The sequence below is a fragment of the Pseudophryne corroboree genome, chromosome 1, assembly GCF_028390025.1.
Source record: "Pseudophryne corroboree isolate aPseCor3 chromosome 1, aPseCor3.hap2, whole genome shotgun sequence".
Classification (NCBI taxonomy): domain Eukaryota; kingdom Metazoa; phylum Chordata; class Amphibia; order Anura; family Myobatrachidae; genus Pseudophryne; species Pseudophryne corroboree.
The window spans coordinates 514,086,030-514,104,626 of NC_086444.1; the positions used below are offsets into that span (position 1 = coordinate 514,086,030).

General features: G+C 47.2%; 1 protein-coding gene across 1 annotated transcript in view; it reads right to left on the reverse strand.

The window, feature by feature from the left end:
- The window catches only part of PGM5 (phosphoglucomutase 5), a 338,082-nt gene that overhangs the window by 16,762 nt on the left and 302,723 nt on the right, over positions 1-18,597 (reverse strand). The window contains exon 10 of the mRNA XM_063913924.1: positions 13,632-13,766. Coding sequence (XP_063769994.1) covers positions 13,632-13,766 — 135 coding nt within the window. The remainder of the gene's footprint in view (positions 1-13,631; positions 13,767-18,597) is intronic.

Sequence of the window (18,597 nt, forward strand, 5' to 3'; positions counted from 1 at the left end):
TTTCCATATCCTACTGTAACAGAAAGTTATGCAACCAAATAAAGGCATATAATGGCACTAACTAATCCACATGCTTCTACAAGTATTTTATACTCTGCAGCACTTTACGTTAAATATTTGCTTAGCACAACTTAGGTGCTCTGCCACAGGTAGTGCTACATTATTTTTCCTGTTTGCCCTACTCACACTACACTACATGTCTAGTTGAGAACACTATGTGGGGGGGAGGTCATGTGCAGCCCCTCACTGGACAAGAGGGCGACTGTGGGGTCTATTCAAAAAGCAGAGAAAAGCCCTGTTTTGTGGAAAACAGGTCTTATCCAAGCTTCATGGTATTCATGCAGCAGGTTACCGTAAAGAAGTTCCTGACTTCTCCAGCGTCACCCCCGCTCCATGCCTGATTCGCATCACCATACTGTGTGACAGAGGCGGATTGGCCATAGGGTTTACAGGGAAGATTCCCGGTGGGCCGATGCACCCATGGGGCCTGTTATGTTTGAGGACATGTGGTCCTATTTATAGACATAATAAATAAACTGCTAAATAATTTGCATATATGAAAATGACTTTGCCACTTAGCCTGTGATTGCAGATGATCTAGTGTATGCTCTGCCTGCTTGGCTGACGTATAAGATTGAGTGAATAGTGATTGGGATACGGTTGGTGTAATAAGCAAGAAAATATATCTTTCTAAAGAATGATATAGTTTCCTGTATTCTGAAGGTGTATCATATAATGTGCTCATAATATGTAATTTTATTTCCTTTTAACTTCCCCCTTGATGCTAGACATGCCCACTATCTGGAAAGTCTTGGGGGGAGGGTGCTGCTGCCATGGCCCATGGCTAGACCTTACACCTCTGGTGCTGCCCATGTGGGGCCACTAGTACAAATTTTTCCAGGGCCGCTTTTTATTCCCAATCCGCCCCTGCTGTGTGGTGAGCGCGATTCATGAAAGAACGGAATGCTCCACTTCCTGCTTTCCATGGAGTTCAGGTTCGCCATCTCAGGATAGCACAACATGAACTGTGGTGCGGTAACTGCAGGGAAGCTCAATGCTTCCCTGCTCTCTGTCTGTCACCTGTGCTGGCTACGCCCCCTGACATCCCATCAGCCACTGCAGCCTCCCAGGACCTCGGGTACCAGAAAATGCGCAAAGGTACCTGGTGGCTGACTTCAACATCGCTGGAGAAGACAGTGTCGCTGGAGCCTGGGATACCACATTGATACTTGTCATAGCATTATATCGCATTGGTCCGATAGTGATAAGTATCAATTAAGGTTTCATTTCTTACATGAATAGACCCCTCTGTGTATTAATCAACTGGATGCTAGTGCAATCCACCACTATGTCTGAGTAGGGAGACGAGGCAGATTTCCCAGTGTAACACCACACTGAGCATTAACCGAAGGCAGTGGTTCCCAAACAATGTCCTCAATGCACCCCAACAGTCCAGGTTTTAAGGATATTCCATTCGCACAGATAACTCAATTATTACCTCAGTCAGTTTGATTATTACATCTGTGCACAAGCAGGGGTATTCCTGAGCCTGGTCTGATGGGGTAAATTGACGCCCACATTTGGGAACCACGAACCTAAGGTATACGTTAGGTTTAGTTCTGGGTGGTGGGACCTGCTTTTTACTTTTATAAAACCACTTGAGAGGGAAGTAGTTGTTTCATTCTAAAATAAGAATGTATCCCTCGACAGGAAACGCACTGTAGTGTTTATGCTTTCATACCTCACTAGAATGAAACTACAGATAGAGTAAGGTTAACCTCCTGGAAAACATGCATAATCTTCATACAGTACTAATGAGCTTTCTTCTCAAAACACGTCATATACTTCATTTATTAACTTTTCTACGACATGTCACAGAAAAGAAAAACAAATATATCTATATATCTATGTGGTGATGAAGGAGTCCAAAGTGTCACCTAGATATACAGTACATGCCTTTTTCTGTGTACTTTTAAATGAATTACCACAAGTGTTTCCTGGAAAGGTTCTTTTTTGTCGAGGCAACTTTTGGTGCTTTCACACGTGTAGCTGCACATTGCTTTTTGGCGGGTAGTTCAGAATTTATTGATGCAGTCTTCCATTTCTAAGTACATAATTTTCATTTTATTATGGAAGAATACCTGGAGAAAGGTAACATTCTAAAATATAGAAGGATCTTAAACCCAAACTATATAATATATATATATGTATATCTAAAAACAAAGGAATAAACGAGAGAGCGCCTATGGTGTAGTATTCTTCAATAAGTTCTGTCACACGCAAGAATGATATTGCGTACCGGATTACGGCTTGACATAAGGCTCGTCAGTCCCCCATTCTTTAGTCCAGGTCTCTACTGGGATCTAAATATGTTTAGGAGACATAAAAAAATCGCTATATAGAAGCAATTGATTGAAGACAGGAGGAGACACTGCTGCCTGCTGTCCAGTCACCAGTTCCTCGACGAAGACCTTGACACAGTACCTGTATTGGATACGCATAAATTATTTATTCATCTGGTACGCATGTAAATTTGTGTGATAATTTAACCCTACATACGGAAAACTACTACGCTATATAGCGATTTTTTTATGTCTCCTAAACATATTTAGATCCCAGTAGAGACCTGGACTAAAGAATGGGGGACTGACGAGCCTTATGTCAAGCCGTAATCCGGTACGCAATATCATTCTTGCGTGTGACAGAACTTATTGAAGAATACTACACCATAGGCGCTCTCTCGTTTCTTCCTTTGTTTTTAGATTTCCTTTTGGGGCTACGCATACCTAGTGGCACTTTTTGAAGAACTGAGCAGCCACCCGACAAAGCGGGGAAAGTGTGGTTTACTGACTATTTGATTAAACATCAGATTGGAAGAATCCATTATATCTTGAACTAATTATTTTGACAGATCCAATTGTGGTTGAGAGACCATAGTAAAACAGTAAGGTACTTTCTTGAACTGGACAAGCGCACTGATCCATTCTTCTACAATATATATATATATATATATATATATATATACACATATATATATAAAGAGAGACAGAGAGAGAGAGAGAGAGATACAATTTATTTATTTATTTTTTTGCATGCCTGGTACATACAGGCTGCTCTTACATGTAGCCCACAAATACTGGACAGCTTTATTTTAACACTGCAAGTTAGATTTGAGTTTGGACACGACCCTCCCCACCCCCCTCACAAGTTTGAGTGTAACTTTTGACAAACTGCTACTTTGCAATTAAAATAAGGCCTTTGGTTGACGCAGAGAAAAGTTTAACTTTACCCAAGGCCTGATGTACTGTAGATGTGTCAATGCTGCACGCAAGCGGCCGATGTTTTCAATGTGCAAATGCGTTCGAGTCGGGACCATCGTTACCACTCTAGGATGATAGCAAATAACAATGTAACATTTGCTCCCAAACACTGGAAAATGGACAAAAACTGTCGTTCAGACAACTTGGTTAAATCATGGATTTAACCAATTTGTATGAACAACAGTTTTTTTTTCCATTTTCCAGTGTTTGGGAGAAAATGGTCAGTTGTCATTTGCTCTCATCCATTACCAGATTTTCATTAAAACCAGCCGGTTCTGGCAGATTATCTACCAGATAATTGCATAGTGGGGTTCATTCTGACCCGATCGCTCGCTGCAGTTTATCGCAGCGCAGCGATCGGGTCGGATCTGCGCCAGCGCCAGCGCCACAGTGCATGCTGGACAGCCGAAGGCCGTTGCTCGATATCGATCGCCTCTGCCTGATTGACAGGCAGAGGCGGACGCTGGCCGGGAGAGCGCTGGAAGGCGGTGTTAAGGCGCCGTTTAGGGGGCGCGGTTCAGCCAACGCAAGTGTGGCCAGACCGTTGGGGGGGCCGCAGCGGCTGCGTGATGTCACACGCAGCCGCTGCGACCCGGGCAGCCAGGAGGTTCTCCCGGCCAGCCGCAGGAGCTGCGTGGGCCGGGAGTTACTCCTCAAATGCAAAAGCATCTCCGCTGTGCGATGCTTTTGCATTTCAGCGGGGGGGCCGGCACTGACATGCGGGGCGGACTAGCCCTGTGCTGGGCGTCCCCCCACATGCTGGGTGCCTGATCGTAGCTGGGCTAAATTTAGCACAGCTACGATCAACTTGGAATGACCCCCAGTGTACGCCCAGCATAAGACATTTTGGAAACCCGCTGAGCACTGTCAAGTCCATTATGAAAAAAACATGGAGAGAATATGTGACCTGTCTAGGTCAGTCTGTCCTCCTAAACTGTGCATCCAACAAGAATGGATCTTTCTAGGCACACCTTTAAACATATAGAATGATGTTTGGTCTGAGTTTAAACAGGATGGATATTGATGGGATCCGTAAGAGTTTTTCAAGATCAAACACTCAAATTTACTAAGAATCGCCTTGTATGGGTTATCTGGTCTATAGATCTACATTAAAAAGGTCTACAGTCAATAGATTGACCAATAATAGTAGACATGCATTAGGTCGACAGGGTCAAAAGGTCGACATGTGAAAGGTACACAGTTCAAAAGGTCTACAGGGTAAAGAGGTCGACAGGGTCAAAAGGTCGACATGACACTTGTCGACACACATATGGGTGACAAGTTTTTTTGTTTCTTTTTTTCAACTTTTTCATACTTTACCATCCACGTGGACTACGATTGGGAGTATTAACCTGTGCCGAGTGCAGCAGCAACAGAGCGAGGCTCCTTGCCTGGAGTATAGCGAGGGGAAATGGTACACTAATGTGGCTTGTTTGTGGCAGAACAGTGACAAAATGCCCACAAAAAATAAAAACAAATTGTGTCTACCTTTATTTGTGTCGACCATGTAGATATTTTGACTGTGTTGACCTTTTGACTCTGTCAACCTTTTCTGCTGTCTACCTATTCTGTGTCGACCCTTTGACCTAATGCATGTCTACAATTAGTGGTAGACCTATTGACTGTAGACTTTTTAAGTGTAGATCTAATAATCCACACCTGTTATATAGACCTGCCAGTGAGCAGTGTGTTTGCAGACGCCTGCACAGATCAATGTGACAAGTGCAGTGCTTTTGTGTGTGTAAAAGTAAAGAAAGAGTCCCTCCACCCCACCCTAAAAAAATAATAGAAAATAAGAATTTACTCACCGGTAATTCTATTTCTCGTAGTCCGTAGTGGATGCTGGGGACTCCGTAAGGACCATGGGGAATAGACGGCTCCGCAGGAGACTGGGCACAATTAAAGAAAGATTCAGGACTATCTGGTGTGCACTGGCTCCTCCCCCTATGACCCTCCTCCAGACCTCAGTTAAGATACTTTGCCCGGAAGAGCTGACACAATAAGGAAGGATTTTGAATCCCGGGTAAGACTCATACCAGCCACACCAATCACACCGTACAACTCGTGATATGAACCCCGGTTAACAGTATGATAACAGCGGAGCCTCTGAACAGATGGCACGCAATAACACCCGATTTGTGGAACAATAACTATTTACAAGTATTGCAGACAATCCGCACTTGGGATGGGCGCCCAGCATCCACTACGGACTACGAGAAATAGAATTACCGGTGAGTAAATTCTTATTTTCTCTGACGTCCTAGTGGATGCTGGGGACTCCGTAAGGACCATGGGGATTATACCAAAGCTCCCAAACGGGCGGGAGAGTGCGGATGACTCTGCAGCACCGAATGAGCAAACTCAAGGTCCTCCTCAGCTAGGGTATCAAATTTGTAAAATTTAGCAAAGTGTTAGACCCTGACCAAGTAGCCGCTCGGCAAAGTTGCAGTGCCGAGACCCCTCGGGCAGCCGCCCAAGATGAGCCCACCTTCCTTGTGGAGTGGGCTTTTACTGATTTTGGCTGCGGCAGTCCTACCGCAGAATGCGCAAGCTGAATAGTGTTACAAATCCAGCGAGCAATGGTGCAGGAGCACCCAGCTTATTGGGTGCATACAGGATAAACAGCGAATCAGTTTTCCTGACTTCAGCCGTCCTGGAAACATAAATTTTCAGGGCCCTGACTACGTCCAGCAACTTGGAATCCTCCAAGTCCCTAGTAGCCGCAGGCACCACAATAGGTTGGTTCAAGTGAAACACTGATACCACCTTCGGGAGAAACTGAGGACGAGTCCTCAACTCTGCCCTATCCATATGGAAAATCAGATAAGGGCTTTTACACGACAAAGCCGCCAATTCTGATACACGCCTGGCCGAAGCCAGGGCCAACAACATGACCACTTTCCACGTGAGATATTTCAAATCCACGGTTTTAAGTGGCTCGAACCAATGTGACCTCAGGAATCCCAAAACCACATTGAGATCCCAAGGTGCCACAGGAGGCACGTAAGGAGGCTGAATATGCAGAACTCCCTTGACAAAAGTCTGAACTTCAGGCAACGAAGCCAGTTCCTTTTGAAAGAAAATCGACAGAGCCGAAATCTGGACCTTAATGGACCCCAATTTGAGGCCCATCGTCACCTCTGCTTGCAGGAAATGCAGGAAACGACCCAGTTGAAATTCCTCCGTTGGGGCCTTCCTGGCCTCACACCAAGCCACATATTTCCGCCAAATGCGGTGATAGTGGGTTGCAGTCACATCCTTCCTGGCCTTGATCAGGGTAGGAATGACTTCCTCCGGAATACCTTTTTCCTTCAGGATCCGGCGTTCAACCGCCATGCCGTCAAACGCAGCCGCGGTAAGTCTTGGAACAGGCAGGGCCCCTGCTGCAGCAGGTCCCGCCTTAGCGGTAGAGGCCATGGGTCCTCTGAGAGCATCTCTTGAAGTTCCGGGTACCAAGTTCTTCTTGGCCAATCCGGAACCACGAGTATAGTTCTCACTCTTCCCCTTCGTATTATTCTCAGCACCTTGGGAATAAGAGGCAGAGGGGGAAACACGTAAACCGACTGGTACACCCACGGTGTCACTAGAGCGTCCACAGCTATCGCCTGAGGGTCCCTTGACCTGGCGCAATATCTTTTTAGCTTTTTGTTGAGGCGGGACGCCATCATATCCACCTGTGGTCTTTCCCAACGGTTTACAATCAATCGGAAGACTTCTGGATGAAGCCCCCACTCTCCCGGGTGAAGGTCGTGTCTGCTGAGGAAGTCTGCTTCCCAGTTGTCCACACCCGGAATGAACACTGCTGACAGTGCTAGCACGTGATTTTCCGCCCATCGGAGAATCCTTGTGGCTTCTGCCATTGCCCTCCTGCTTCTTGTGCCGCCCTGTCTGTTTACATGGGCGACCGCCGTGATGTTGTCTGATTGGATCAGAACCGGTTTGTTTTGAAGCAGGGGACTTGCTTGGCATAGGGCATTGTAAATGGCTCTTAGCTACAGGATATTTATGTGTAGTGAAATCTCCTGATTTGACCACAGCCCTTGGAAATTTCTTCCCTGTGTGACTGCTCCCCAGCCCCGAAGGCTGGCATCCGTGGTCACCAGGACCCAGTCCTGTATTCCGAATCTGCGGCCCTCTAGTAGATGAGCCCTCTGCAGCCACCACAGTAGTGACACCCTGGTCCTTGCCGACAGGGTTATCCGCTGCTGCATCTGGAGATGCGACCCGGACCATTGGCCCAACAGGTCCCAATGGAAAATCCTTGCGTGGAACCTTCCGAATGGAATTGCTTCGTACGAAGCTACCATTTTTCCCAGGACTCGCGTGCATTGATGTACCGACACCTGTCCTGGTTTTAGGAGGTTTCTGACTAGAGATGACAACTCCTCGGCTTTTTCCACTGGAAGAAACACTTTTTTCTGGTCTGTGTCCAGAATCATTCCCAGGAACAGAAGACGTGTCGTCGGGACCAGCTGTGACTTTGGGATATTGAGGATCCAGCCGTGCTGCTGCAGCACTTCCCGAGAAAGTGCTACCCCCACTAACAACTGTTCCTTGGACCTCGCCTTTATCAGGAGATCGTCCAAGTACGGGATAATTAAAACCCCCTTCTTCCGAAGGAGTATCATCATTTCGGCCATTACCTTGGTAAAGACCCTCGGTGCCGTGGATAACCCAAACGGCAGTGTCTGGAACTGATAGTGACAGTCCTGTACCACAAACCTGAGGTACTCCTGGTGAGGAGGGTAAATGGGGACATGCAGGTAGGCATCCTTGATGTCCAGGGAGACCATGTAATCCCCCTCGTCCAGGCTCGCAACAACCGCCCTGAGCGATTTCATCTTGAACTTGAATCTTTTGATATATGTGTTCAAGGATTTTAAATTTAAGATGGGTCTCACCGAACCGTCAGGTTTCGGTACCACAAACATTGTGGAATAGTAACCCTTTCCTTGTTGAAGGTGGGGTACCTTGACAATCACTTGCTGTGAATACAGTTTTTGGATAGCCACCAACACTGCCTCCCTGGCAGAGGGAGTTGCTGGTAAGGCAGATTTTAGGAAACGGCGGGGGGGAGACGCCTCGAATTCCAGCCTGTACCCCTGAGATACTACTTGAAGGATCCAGGGATCCACCTGTGAGAGAGCCCACTGTGCGCTGAAATTTCTGAGACGGGCCCCCACCGTACCCGGGTCCGCCTGTGAAGCCCCAGCGTCATGCTGTGGACTTACCGGACGCGGGGGAGGACTTCTGCTCTTGGGAACTGGCTGTATGCTGCAGTTTTTTCCCTCTACCTTTGCCTCTCGGCAGAAAGGATGCGCCTCTAGCCCTCTTGTTTTTATGGGGCCGAAAGGACTGTACTTGATAATACGGTGTTTTCTTTTGCTGTGGGGTAGCCTGTGGCAAAAAAGTCGATTTCCCAGCCGTAGCTATGGAAACGAGATCTGAAAGACCATCCCCAAACAGTTCCACCCCCTTATAAGGCAAAACTTCCATGTGCCTTTTTGAATCGGCATCACCTGACCACTGCCGAATCCATAACCCCCTTCTGGCGGCAATGGACATTGCGCTTATTTTTTATGCCAGCCGGCAAATATCCCTCTGTGCATCACGCATGTATAAGACAGCGTCTTTTATATGCTCTATTGTCAGCAAAATATTGTCCCTATCCAGAGTATCAATATTATCCGACAGGGAATCTGACCACGCAGCAGCAGCACTGCACATCCATGCCGATGCAATCGCTGGTCGCAATATAATGCCCGTGTGTGTATATATAGCTTTTAGGGTAGCCTCCTGCTTTCTCTCAGCAGCTTCCTTTAGGGCGGCCGTATCCGGAGACGGTAGTGCCACCTTTTTTGATAAACGTGTAAGCGCTTTCTCTACCCTAGGGGGTGTTTCCCAACGTGACCTATCCTCTGGCGGGAAAGAGTACGCTGCCAATAACCGTTTAGAAATTATCAATTTCTTATCGGGGGAAGTCCACGCTTCCTCACACACCTCATTTAATTCCTCAGATGCAGGAAAAACTACTGGTAGTTTTTTCTCACCAAACATAATACCCTTTTTTGTGGTACCTGGGGTACTATCAGAAATGTGTAATACATTTTTCATTGCCTCAATCATGTAACGGGTGGCCCTATTGGAAGGTACACTAGTCTCATCGTCGTCGACACTGGAGTCGGTATCCGTGTCAACATCTGTGTCTGCCATCTGAGGTAGCGGGCGTTTTAAAGCCCCTGATGACATTTGAGACGCTTGGACAGGCACAAGCTGAGTAGCCGACTGTCCTATGTCGTCAAACCTTTTATGTAAGGAGCTGACACTGTCACGTAATTCCTTCCATAAGTCCATCCACACAGGTGTCGACCCCGCAGGGGGTGACATCACATTCACAGGCATTTGCTCTGCCTCCACATCATTATCCTCATCATACATGTCGACACAGCAGTACCGACACACAGCACACACACAGGGAATGCTCTGACAGAGGACAGGACCCCACAAAGCCCTTTGGGGAGACAGAGGGAGAGTATGCCAGCACACACCAGAGCGCTATATAACACAGGGATATCACTATATAGAGTGTTTTCCCCTATAGCTGCTTGTATTATATATACTGCGCCTAAATTTATTGCCCCCCCCTCTCTTTTTTACCCTTTCTGTAGTGCAGGACTGCAGGGGAGAGCCAGGGAGCGATCCTTCCAGCGGAGCTGTGAGGGAAAATGGCGCCAGTGTGCTGAGGAAGATGGCTCCGCCCCTTTTTCGGCGGGCTTTCTCCCGCTGTTTGTGTAAATCTGGCAGGGGTAATTTACACCTATATAACCTCTAGGGCTATATATGGTGTCAGTTTTGCCAGCCAAGGTGTTAATATTGCTGCTCAAGGCGCCCCCCCCCCCAGCGCCCTGCACCCATCAGTGACCGGAGTGTGTGGTGTGCATGAGGAGCAATGGCGCACAGCTGCAGTGCTGTGCGCTACCTTCTTCAGCCGCCGATTTTCCGGACACTTCTTGCTTCTGGCTCTGTAAGGGGGACGGCGGCGCGGCTCCGGGACCGGACGACGAGGTCGGGTCCTGTGTGCGATCCCTCTGGAGCTAATGGTGTCCAGTAGCCTAAGAAGCCCAAGCTACCACCAGTTAGGTAGGTTCGCTTCTTCTCCCTTTAGTCCCTTGTTGCAGTGAGCCTGTTGCCAGCAGGTCTCACTGTAAAATAAAAAACCTAAAATATACTTTCTTTCTAGGAGCTCAGGAGAGCCTCCTAGTGTGCATCCAGCTCGGCCGGGCACAGAAATCTAACTGAGGTCTGGAGGAGGGTCATAGGGGGAGGAGCCAGTGCACACCAGATAGTCCTGAATCTTTCTTTAATTGTGCCCAGTCTCCTGCGGAGCCGTCTATTCCCCATGGTCCTTACGGAGTCCCCAGCATCCACTAGGACGTCAGAGAAAGCATAACCAGCATCAGGCTCTTTGATTCGGCCATGGTCCTAAAAATAATGGGGAAAATTTGCGTAGGGGTCCCTCTGTATTTTAAGAGCACCAGGCTCAACTTGTGATGGGAGGGTGGCCCTTAGGGGACACACTTGACGGGGTCACCCCGGCCAAAGTATTAACCCAATAAAGGGGTCTCAAGTTTACCACAGGCCTGGATTGAAGCCTGGGGCTATCCCTCGCACCCCAGGCCGGTGGGTGCAAGGTTCATAAGTCAAGAATAGATTTAAAGTAATACTGTCCTTTACAGTGGGACTACAGGTCCCAGCATGCCTGCCTGCATGTTTACAGTTGGCCGAACGCTGACCGCCACCTGGGCTGCCTACTGGACAAAGGGAGCATTCCAGGCATCAGGGACAAAGTGAGTATGTACAGTGAGTGTGTAATATAGGACTACAACAACTGGAGAGTGCACTGTGTTTATTTTAATATTTCCTTTACAGGGGTACTATAGGTACCAGCGGACCCTTAATGCCATGCACACTCGCACTTGTGGTTCTCCAAGTGTCGACATGGGGGGCAGGCTTGCTGAGAACTGTAATCCCACTGTAAAGGACACTATTAATGTAAATGTATTGTTGACTGTAATCAACCCCACACCCACCGGCCAGGAGAGCAGGGGATAGCCCCGCGCTTCCAACCAGGCCTAGGGTATATACAGTATGAGTGGGTAGAACACCTTTTTTTGGGAGGGGGGGGGGAATCCCCGGCCTGATTAGTTGGTGGTGGTGGGGTTTTAATGATTTGGCCAGGGTGACCCAATCAGATGTGTCCAATGCCAATGGCTGTGGCATTACTTCCCCTGCTCTCCCAATGCTGGTTCTTAAAATATGGGGGACCCCTACACATATTTTTCCTGTATTTTTAGGACCCAGGCTGGCTCAAAGAGCCCAGTGCTGGTCATGCTTTTGTGTGTGTGGGCGTGGGGGCTCACAATTTCCCCCCCTTTATTTTTAACTCTTTCTTTCTCTCGTACACAGAGAAGCACTGCACAGATCACGCTGGAAACCCCAATTAGTGCATCGCGTCCCCTCGCATCTTCGGGAAGGTTACTGTTCCCAATCGTAGTCCACATGGATCGTAAAGTATGTAAAAGTTAAAAGAAAATGTTTTGGAAAAACTCACGTCGACCTTTTGACCTGTCGACCTAGTTGACCTAGAGACCCTGTCGACCTAGTTACTGTCGACCAATAGTGGTCGACCTAGACACTGTCGACCTAAGTCTTGTCGACCTAGAGACCGGATACCACATTTATGTGGGGTGTGTTCACACTGAAATCTAAATTGCAGTGTAAAAATAAAGCAGCCAGTATTTACCCTGCACAGACACAATATAACCCACCCAAATCTAACTCTCTCTGCACATTTTACATCTGCCCCACCTGCACTGCAACATGGTTTGGCCCATTAGTGTGCTTTTTTGGTTTGATAACAAACCTGAATAACCCCCACTGTACGCAAATTGAGCCGCAGTGCGCATGTGCATGAATTTAATTGCGATGGCGGATGCAAAAAAGTAATTTGTCACAAAGAGAGTGCAAGGAAGACAGTGTTTGGGGGTGGGAATGGGGAGTGGTCGGATGAACACAGGCATGCCATGGTCCGTTTACACTGTGGTTTATGGGTGTGCATAAATTAGCAGTTGTGATCCTATTTGCTACTGGAGAGCCCTTGATGTCCTGGGAGAGCAGCTCAGCCTAGGGATGGCCATCAACCATCGATGATTCAAAATCATCGATAGTTGATGGCCGATGTAGAATACTTTTGCCATTGATGGGGGAGAACCAGATGATTTCCCTCCATCGATGGAAAGGTATAACGAAATATATATATATTTTTTTTCTAATGTAGTGTTGGGACAGGCTCCGCCCCCCACACATGCGATGCCCCGCCCCAATATTCTGATTAGCCCATAGGCCAGTCAGTGAAAAAACAGGGATGACCATCGATAGTGGGAACCATTGATGGTTTCCCACTGTATAGTTACTTTCCATATCACCATCGATGGTAACCATTGATGGCAACCATACCGATGGCCATCCCTAGCTCAGACTGTGCATCTTCAGAGGTTCTCAGCATCTACGACATGACCCGGTTTGCGCCGATGGTACCAATATATCAGCAATCATATGCTGTGGGATGAAAAATATGTGACAGCAGTGAGCGTCCCTATGCTCAGGTTAGCTTCTGCCCATATTAGCATATAACTGCAATTGCAAATTGCAATAGATAGCAACAGCAATCGCAAGAACAACCACATCTCTCTATTAGGCCCTAAGGGCAATACTTTAATAGGGTCCAGGTAATCCGTCTGTCATAAATTGCCTTCATGGTATAGTTTGCAGGTGATATCCCGCTATTCCATATTTTCAGTAGCGGATCTTGCCACGGGCAAGCAGGACTTTTGCCATCCGGAGGGCGCCGCACCAGGGAAAGATCCGCTGCTGCTGTGCCCCCCGATGCCCGCTGCCGCTGGCCGCTGTGAAGGGAAACTAGACGCGTACGCGTCTAGTTTCCCTTCGTGGACAGGTCCTTTACTGTGCGGTGTGCGATGACATCATCGTGCACCGCACAGCAAAGGTCCTCTCCACGAAGGGAAACTAGACACTACGCGTCTAGTTTCCCTTTGTGGAGAGGACCTTTGCTGTGCGGTGCGCGATGAAGGCATCGCGCACCGCACATCATTTCAGTCTGTACAGGGGGCGTAAATGACCACGCCCCCTGTACGAAGCCACGCCCCCTATTGCCGCCCGGGGCACACAGAGCCCCAGAACCGGCCCTGCATATTTTGTCAGTTCCCAAGTAGAAAAAGGAGATTCAATTACCTGAGGCTCTTTATTATATTTGCTTGGATCCTTTTCATAACTTTCTGCATAAATTCGTAGCGTGGTCCCTGCAGTACCTGAGGCACTTAGTCGATATATGATTCTTGATGCATCTGCAAATATAATCCTGAGTCCCTGGGGAAATACAAGGCAGAAGGTAAGATGATTTGCTCAAGGTGATGTTGTGCCTATAAAGACTGCCTAACAATAATGTATAAACTGTGTATGATAACAGACAGTGCTCAATGGGGGTAATTCTGAGTTGATCGCAGCAGGAACTTTGTTAGCAGTTGGGCAAAACCATGTGCACTGCAGGGGAGGCAGATATAACATGTGCAGAGAGAGTTAGATTTGGGTGGGTTATTTTGTTTTTGTGCAGGGTAAATACTGGCTGCTTTATTTTTACACAGCAATTTAGATTGCAGATTGAACTCACCACACCCAAATCTAACTCTCTCTGCACATGTTATATCTGCCTCCCCTGCAGTGTACATGGTTTTGCCCAACTGCTAACAAAGTTCTGCTGCGATCAACTCAGATTTACCCCCTATGTGCATTAGATCTAAAGAACAGACATCCATAGTATATTAATTGGTCCTATCCACTATAGACAGATAGAACTGAACAGCACTGAATTAAAACTATTTTACTTTAAAATGTTTCGATAATGCATACATATACATACATACATACATACACAGTAGTGTAACCAGAACTATGTGAGCCCCATAGCAACATATTGAAGAGCCCCCTGTCAAAATGCTTCTTGAGAGACAATGGGGGTCATTCCGACCCGATCGCTCGCTGCAGTTTATCGCAGCGCAGCGATCGGGTCAAACCTGCCCATGCGCCGCAGTGCGCCTGCCGGACGGGCGAAGGCCGTCGTTCCCTAGCGATCGCCTCTGCCTGATTGACAGGCAGAGGTGGTCACTGGGCGGGAGGGGGCGGCACAGCGGCGTTTGGCCGCCGTTTCGGGGGCACGGTCCGGCCAACGTAGTCATGGCCGGACCGTGTGTGGGGCGGGCCGCAGCGGCTGCGTGACGTCACATGCAGCCGCTGTGACCAGGGGCAGCGAAGAGGTTCTCCCGGCCGGCCGCAGGAGCATAGCTGCTGTGCGATGCTTTTGCGCTTCTGGGGGGGGGGGGGGGGCGGCACTGACATACGGGGCGGACTAGCCCTGTGCTGGGTGTCCCCACGCATGTCTGAGTGCCTGATCGTAGCTGTGCAAAATGTAGCACAGCTGCAATCAACTTGGAATGACCCCCAATGCTCTCAACAGCAGTTGTTCATTTTATGCCCCATAATAGTGCCCTAGTTCATTTTCTGAAACAGAGTAACGCCATAGTTAATGTTTTGCCTCATAGTAGTGTCCTAGTTTATTAATGAACCACTGTAGTTCCCTAGTTTGTATGATGTCACATTGTAGGGCTGCCAGTACACATTTTGCCACACAGTACCCCCATGTTCAGTCAGCGCAGCTGAGATGGTGTCAGGTGAGACCACTCAGTGTGTCCGGACATCTGCTACTAGCAGCAGCACAACTTCTGCTGTCCCAGGCGGTGTGAGGTAAGTCAGTGCCTGTCTGGAGGGGGGGGGGGGAGGGGGGGAGAGGGAGTGAAGACTGATAATGCACCTACAAACCTGTTCTCAGCTTACAATATCCCGCCATGGCACAGAGAGCTCCAGGTGTGACTCACACACCAGCCATTGTGCTGGTGATGCTACCTTGCTATACCAGGATAGCAGAGCAGCTCATGTATGGTAATAGGAAGATCCTGTTACAATCCGCTAGCAGCGCGTCTGTATTACTACACTCCAGCAGCTAGATTCCTGCATGTATCCCTGTGTTCAGCCTCAGCTGCTGCATAATTAGTAGTTTGCCTCTGTGTGTCTAGATGTCCAGCTGCAAGTCCTTTACTTTAATCATTACCTCTCTGGATTTCTGGGGCTTGTTGGAGCAGCCACAAATAAATTCCCTTCCTGGTCACTCCTAATCTGCTGGTGATAGTTCCTGCTATATGTGAGAACCTGTCAGCCCTGTGAACTCCTGAGATTCGGATATCTTGTCTAGATCTCTGTCCTTGTGGGATCCAGCTTTCATTGAATTCAGGTTTTGTGTGGAACTTCCACACAGATTCTTGTCTTTCACACTTATTTCATACTATTGTTATTACCACCTTGTGCATTGTTGCATTTATATACGGTTTGGTTGCTTAAATCACCCTGTGCATTGTTGCATTTATATACAGTTTGTGTTAATTATTATTCCAACCTGTGCATTGTTGCACTCACATGCATGTGTTTATAATCTCTGTCTGTGCATTGAACAGTGTTATCAAGATTGTGTTCAATGAATGTCTCACCGTATTGCATTTACTCTTGCCCAGCCTCCAATAGTCGCCTTGTCCTCAGGGCATCTGAGTACGGGGTGGAGCTAATTCACCCTGGAAAGGCGGTTACTAAAGGTGAAGCCTAGCATCACAGGAGGCTAAAAGACTGCTAAGCAAGGGTAATTGTGTGAGCATCACCAAGAACCACTTGGTAGCCCTTAGAACACCGTAGCAAAATCCAGCCTAGATTCTGGAGGGCCAGATCCAGGATTTGACCCAGCAGCTGCGGGACCTTACCCTTCATGTGGACATCAAGGAGAAAAGTTGTAGGACCCAAACCGTCTCATCACCAGCTCCGAGGGAACTTAAACTAAACCTCCCAGATTTTCTGGGAACCGTAAACAGTTTGTGAACTTCTGGAGAAGTTGTAAGCTGTATTTCAAGCTCAGGCCTTACTCTTCAGGTTCTGAGACCCAACGAGTAGGAGTCATAATTTCCCAGTTGCAAGGTGACCCACAATCTTGGGCCTTTGGCCTTTCAGCAGATCACCCTAATCTGCGTTCCGTGGATTCCTTCTTTAAAGCCTTGTGAATACTTTATGATGACCCAGATTGGGCAGCTTCCACGGAGGCTCATCTTCGTTCCCTTAAACAAGGGAGAAATTCTGCTGAGTTATATTGTACCGAATTTCGCCGATGGGCCAATGACTGTGGTTGGAATGACCCGGCACTTCGGAGTTCGTTCCGGTTGGGACTAACAGAGAAAATTAATGATTTTCTCGTTCAATATACTTCCCTTGCCACTCTGAGAAATTCAGGGAGAGTTTTCTCTGATCTCTGTTCCACCTCCCCGAATAATTCTTTATTGTTACCTATTAGGATAACTACCAATTCTGGTCTAATTGAAGTAACTACTTTTGCAGACTCTGGTGCTGTCGGAAATATTATGGAATTTGCTCTTGCCCGAGGAATTCCTATGGAGACTCTTTGTCCACCAATTTCCATCTGTGGTTTGGATGGGATGTGGTCAATTTACCTACAATCAAAATCCTGATGGTCAAAATACCGACAACCATTGACCACCAGTCAAAATCCTGACATGGTCAAAATCCCGACATTTAAAATACCGACAAGGTCATAATACAGACATTTAAAATGTCGTCAGGTCAAAAAGTTGACATGAGTTTTTCATGATTTTTTTTATTGAAACCGACTTGTTCATACTTTACCATCCCTGTGGATAAGGAGGGGGAATATAATAGTGTGCCAAGCGCAGCGAGCCATGCGAGGGGACGAGGTACACTTATACGGTGTCCATGTCGACCTATGTCGACATACACACCAAAAAACAATGTAAAGCTCTTGTCGACTCTTTGACCTGTCAATATTTTAAATGTCGGTATTTTTTCCTTGTTGGTATTTTAAATGTCGGTATTTTTACCTTTTCAAGATTTTGACCGTAGGTCAATTGTTGTCGGGATTTTGACTGTTAAGGATTTTCATTGTAGGTATTTCATACTGATCCCGGTTAGATGGCAGTCCTCTTCAAAATGGGTGGGTTAGCACCCGGACTCCAGCCCTCCAGTTTTTTGTCAGAATGTTTCATTTTGAAGAATTGTCTTTTTTCCTAGTACATTGGGGGTAATTCCAAGTTGATCGCAGCAGGATTTTTTTTAGCAATTGGGCAAAACCATGTGCACTGCAGGGGAGGCAGATATAACATGTGCAGAAAGAGTTAGATTTGGGTGGGTTATTTTGTTTCTGTGCAGGGTAAATACTGGCTGCTTTATTTTTACACTGCAAATTAGATTGCAGATTGAACACACCCCACCCAAATCTAACTCTCTCTGCACATGTTACATCTGCCTCCCCTGCAGTGCACATGGTTTTGCCCAATTGCTAACAAAAATCCTGCTGCGATCAACTTGGAATTACCCCCATTGTCCACGCACTCCAATTGTTCTGGGTTTGCCCTGGCTAAAGACTCATAACCCAGTGTTCAACTAGTGCACTTGAGATCTTGATTCTTGGAGCACGGAATGTGCTGCCAAATGTTTGACGTTCGGCACTTTCAGTCCCTGAAGGGTTGCCAGCTTAATATATGTCTTTCATGGATGTCTTCTCCAAATAGCAAGATGAATCTTTACCTCCTCACTGTCTTTATAATTGTGCAATCGATCTTATACCTGGGAATAGACTCTCCATAGGCCGACTTTATACTCTGTCTTTGCCCGAGATGAAAGCTATGGAGGAATACATCCGGGGAGTTTAGAAAAAGGTTTTTATCAGGCCTTCTAAGTCACTGGTGGGAGACGGGTTTTTCTTTGTTGGGAAAAAAGGACGGCTCATTACGGCCATGCATAGATTACAGGGGACTGAATAAAATTACAATCAAAAATTCATACCCATTGTCTCTGATCTCTGTTTTATTCGATCAGCTCAGAAATGCTACAGTCTTTTCCAAGATTGATTTGCAAGGATCATACAATCTTATTCGGATCCGGCAGGAGGACAAGTGGAAAACTGCATTTAATACCCACTCAGGACACTATGAGTACTTAGTAATGTCTTTTGGACTCTCCAACGCCCCTACCATCTTCCAGGATATCATAAATTACGTTCTTCTGGAATTCTTAG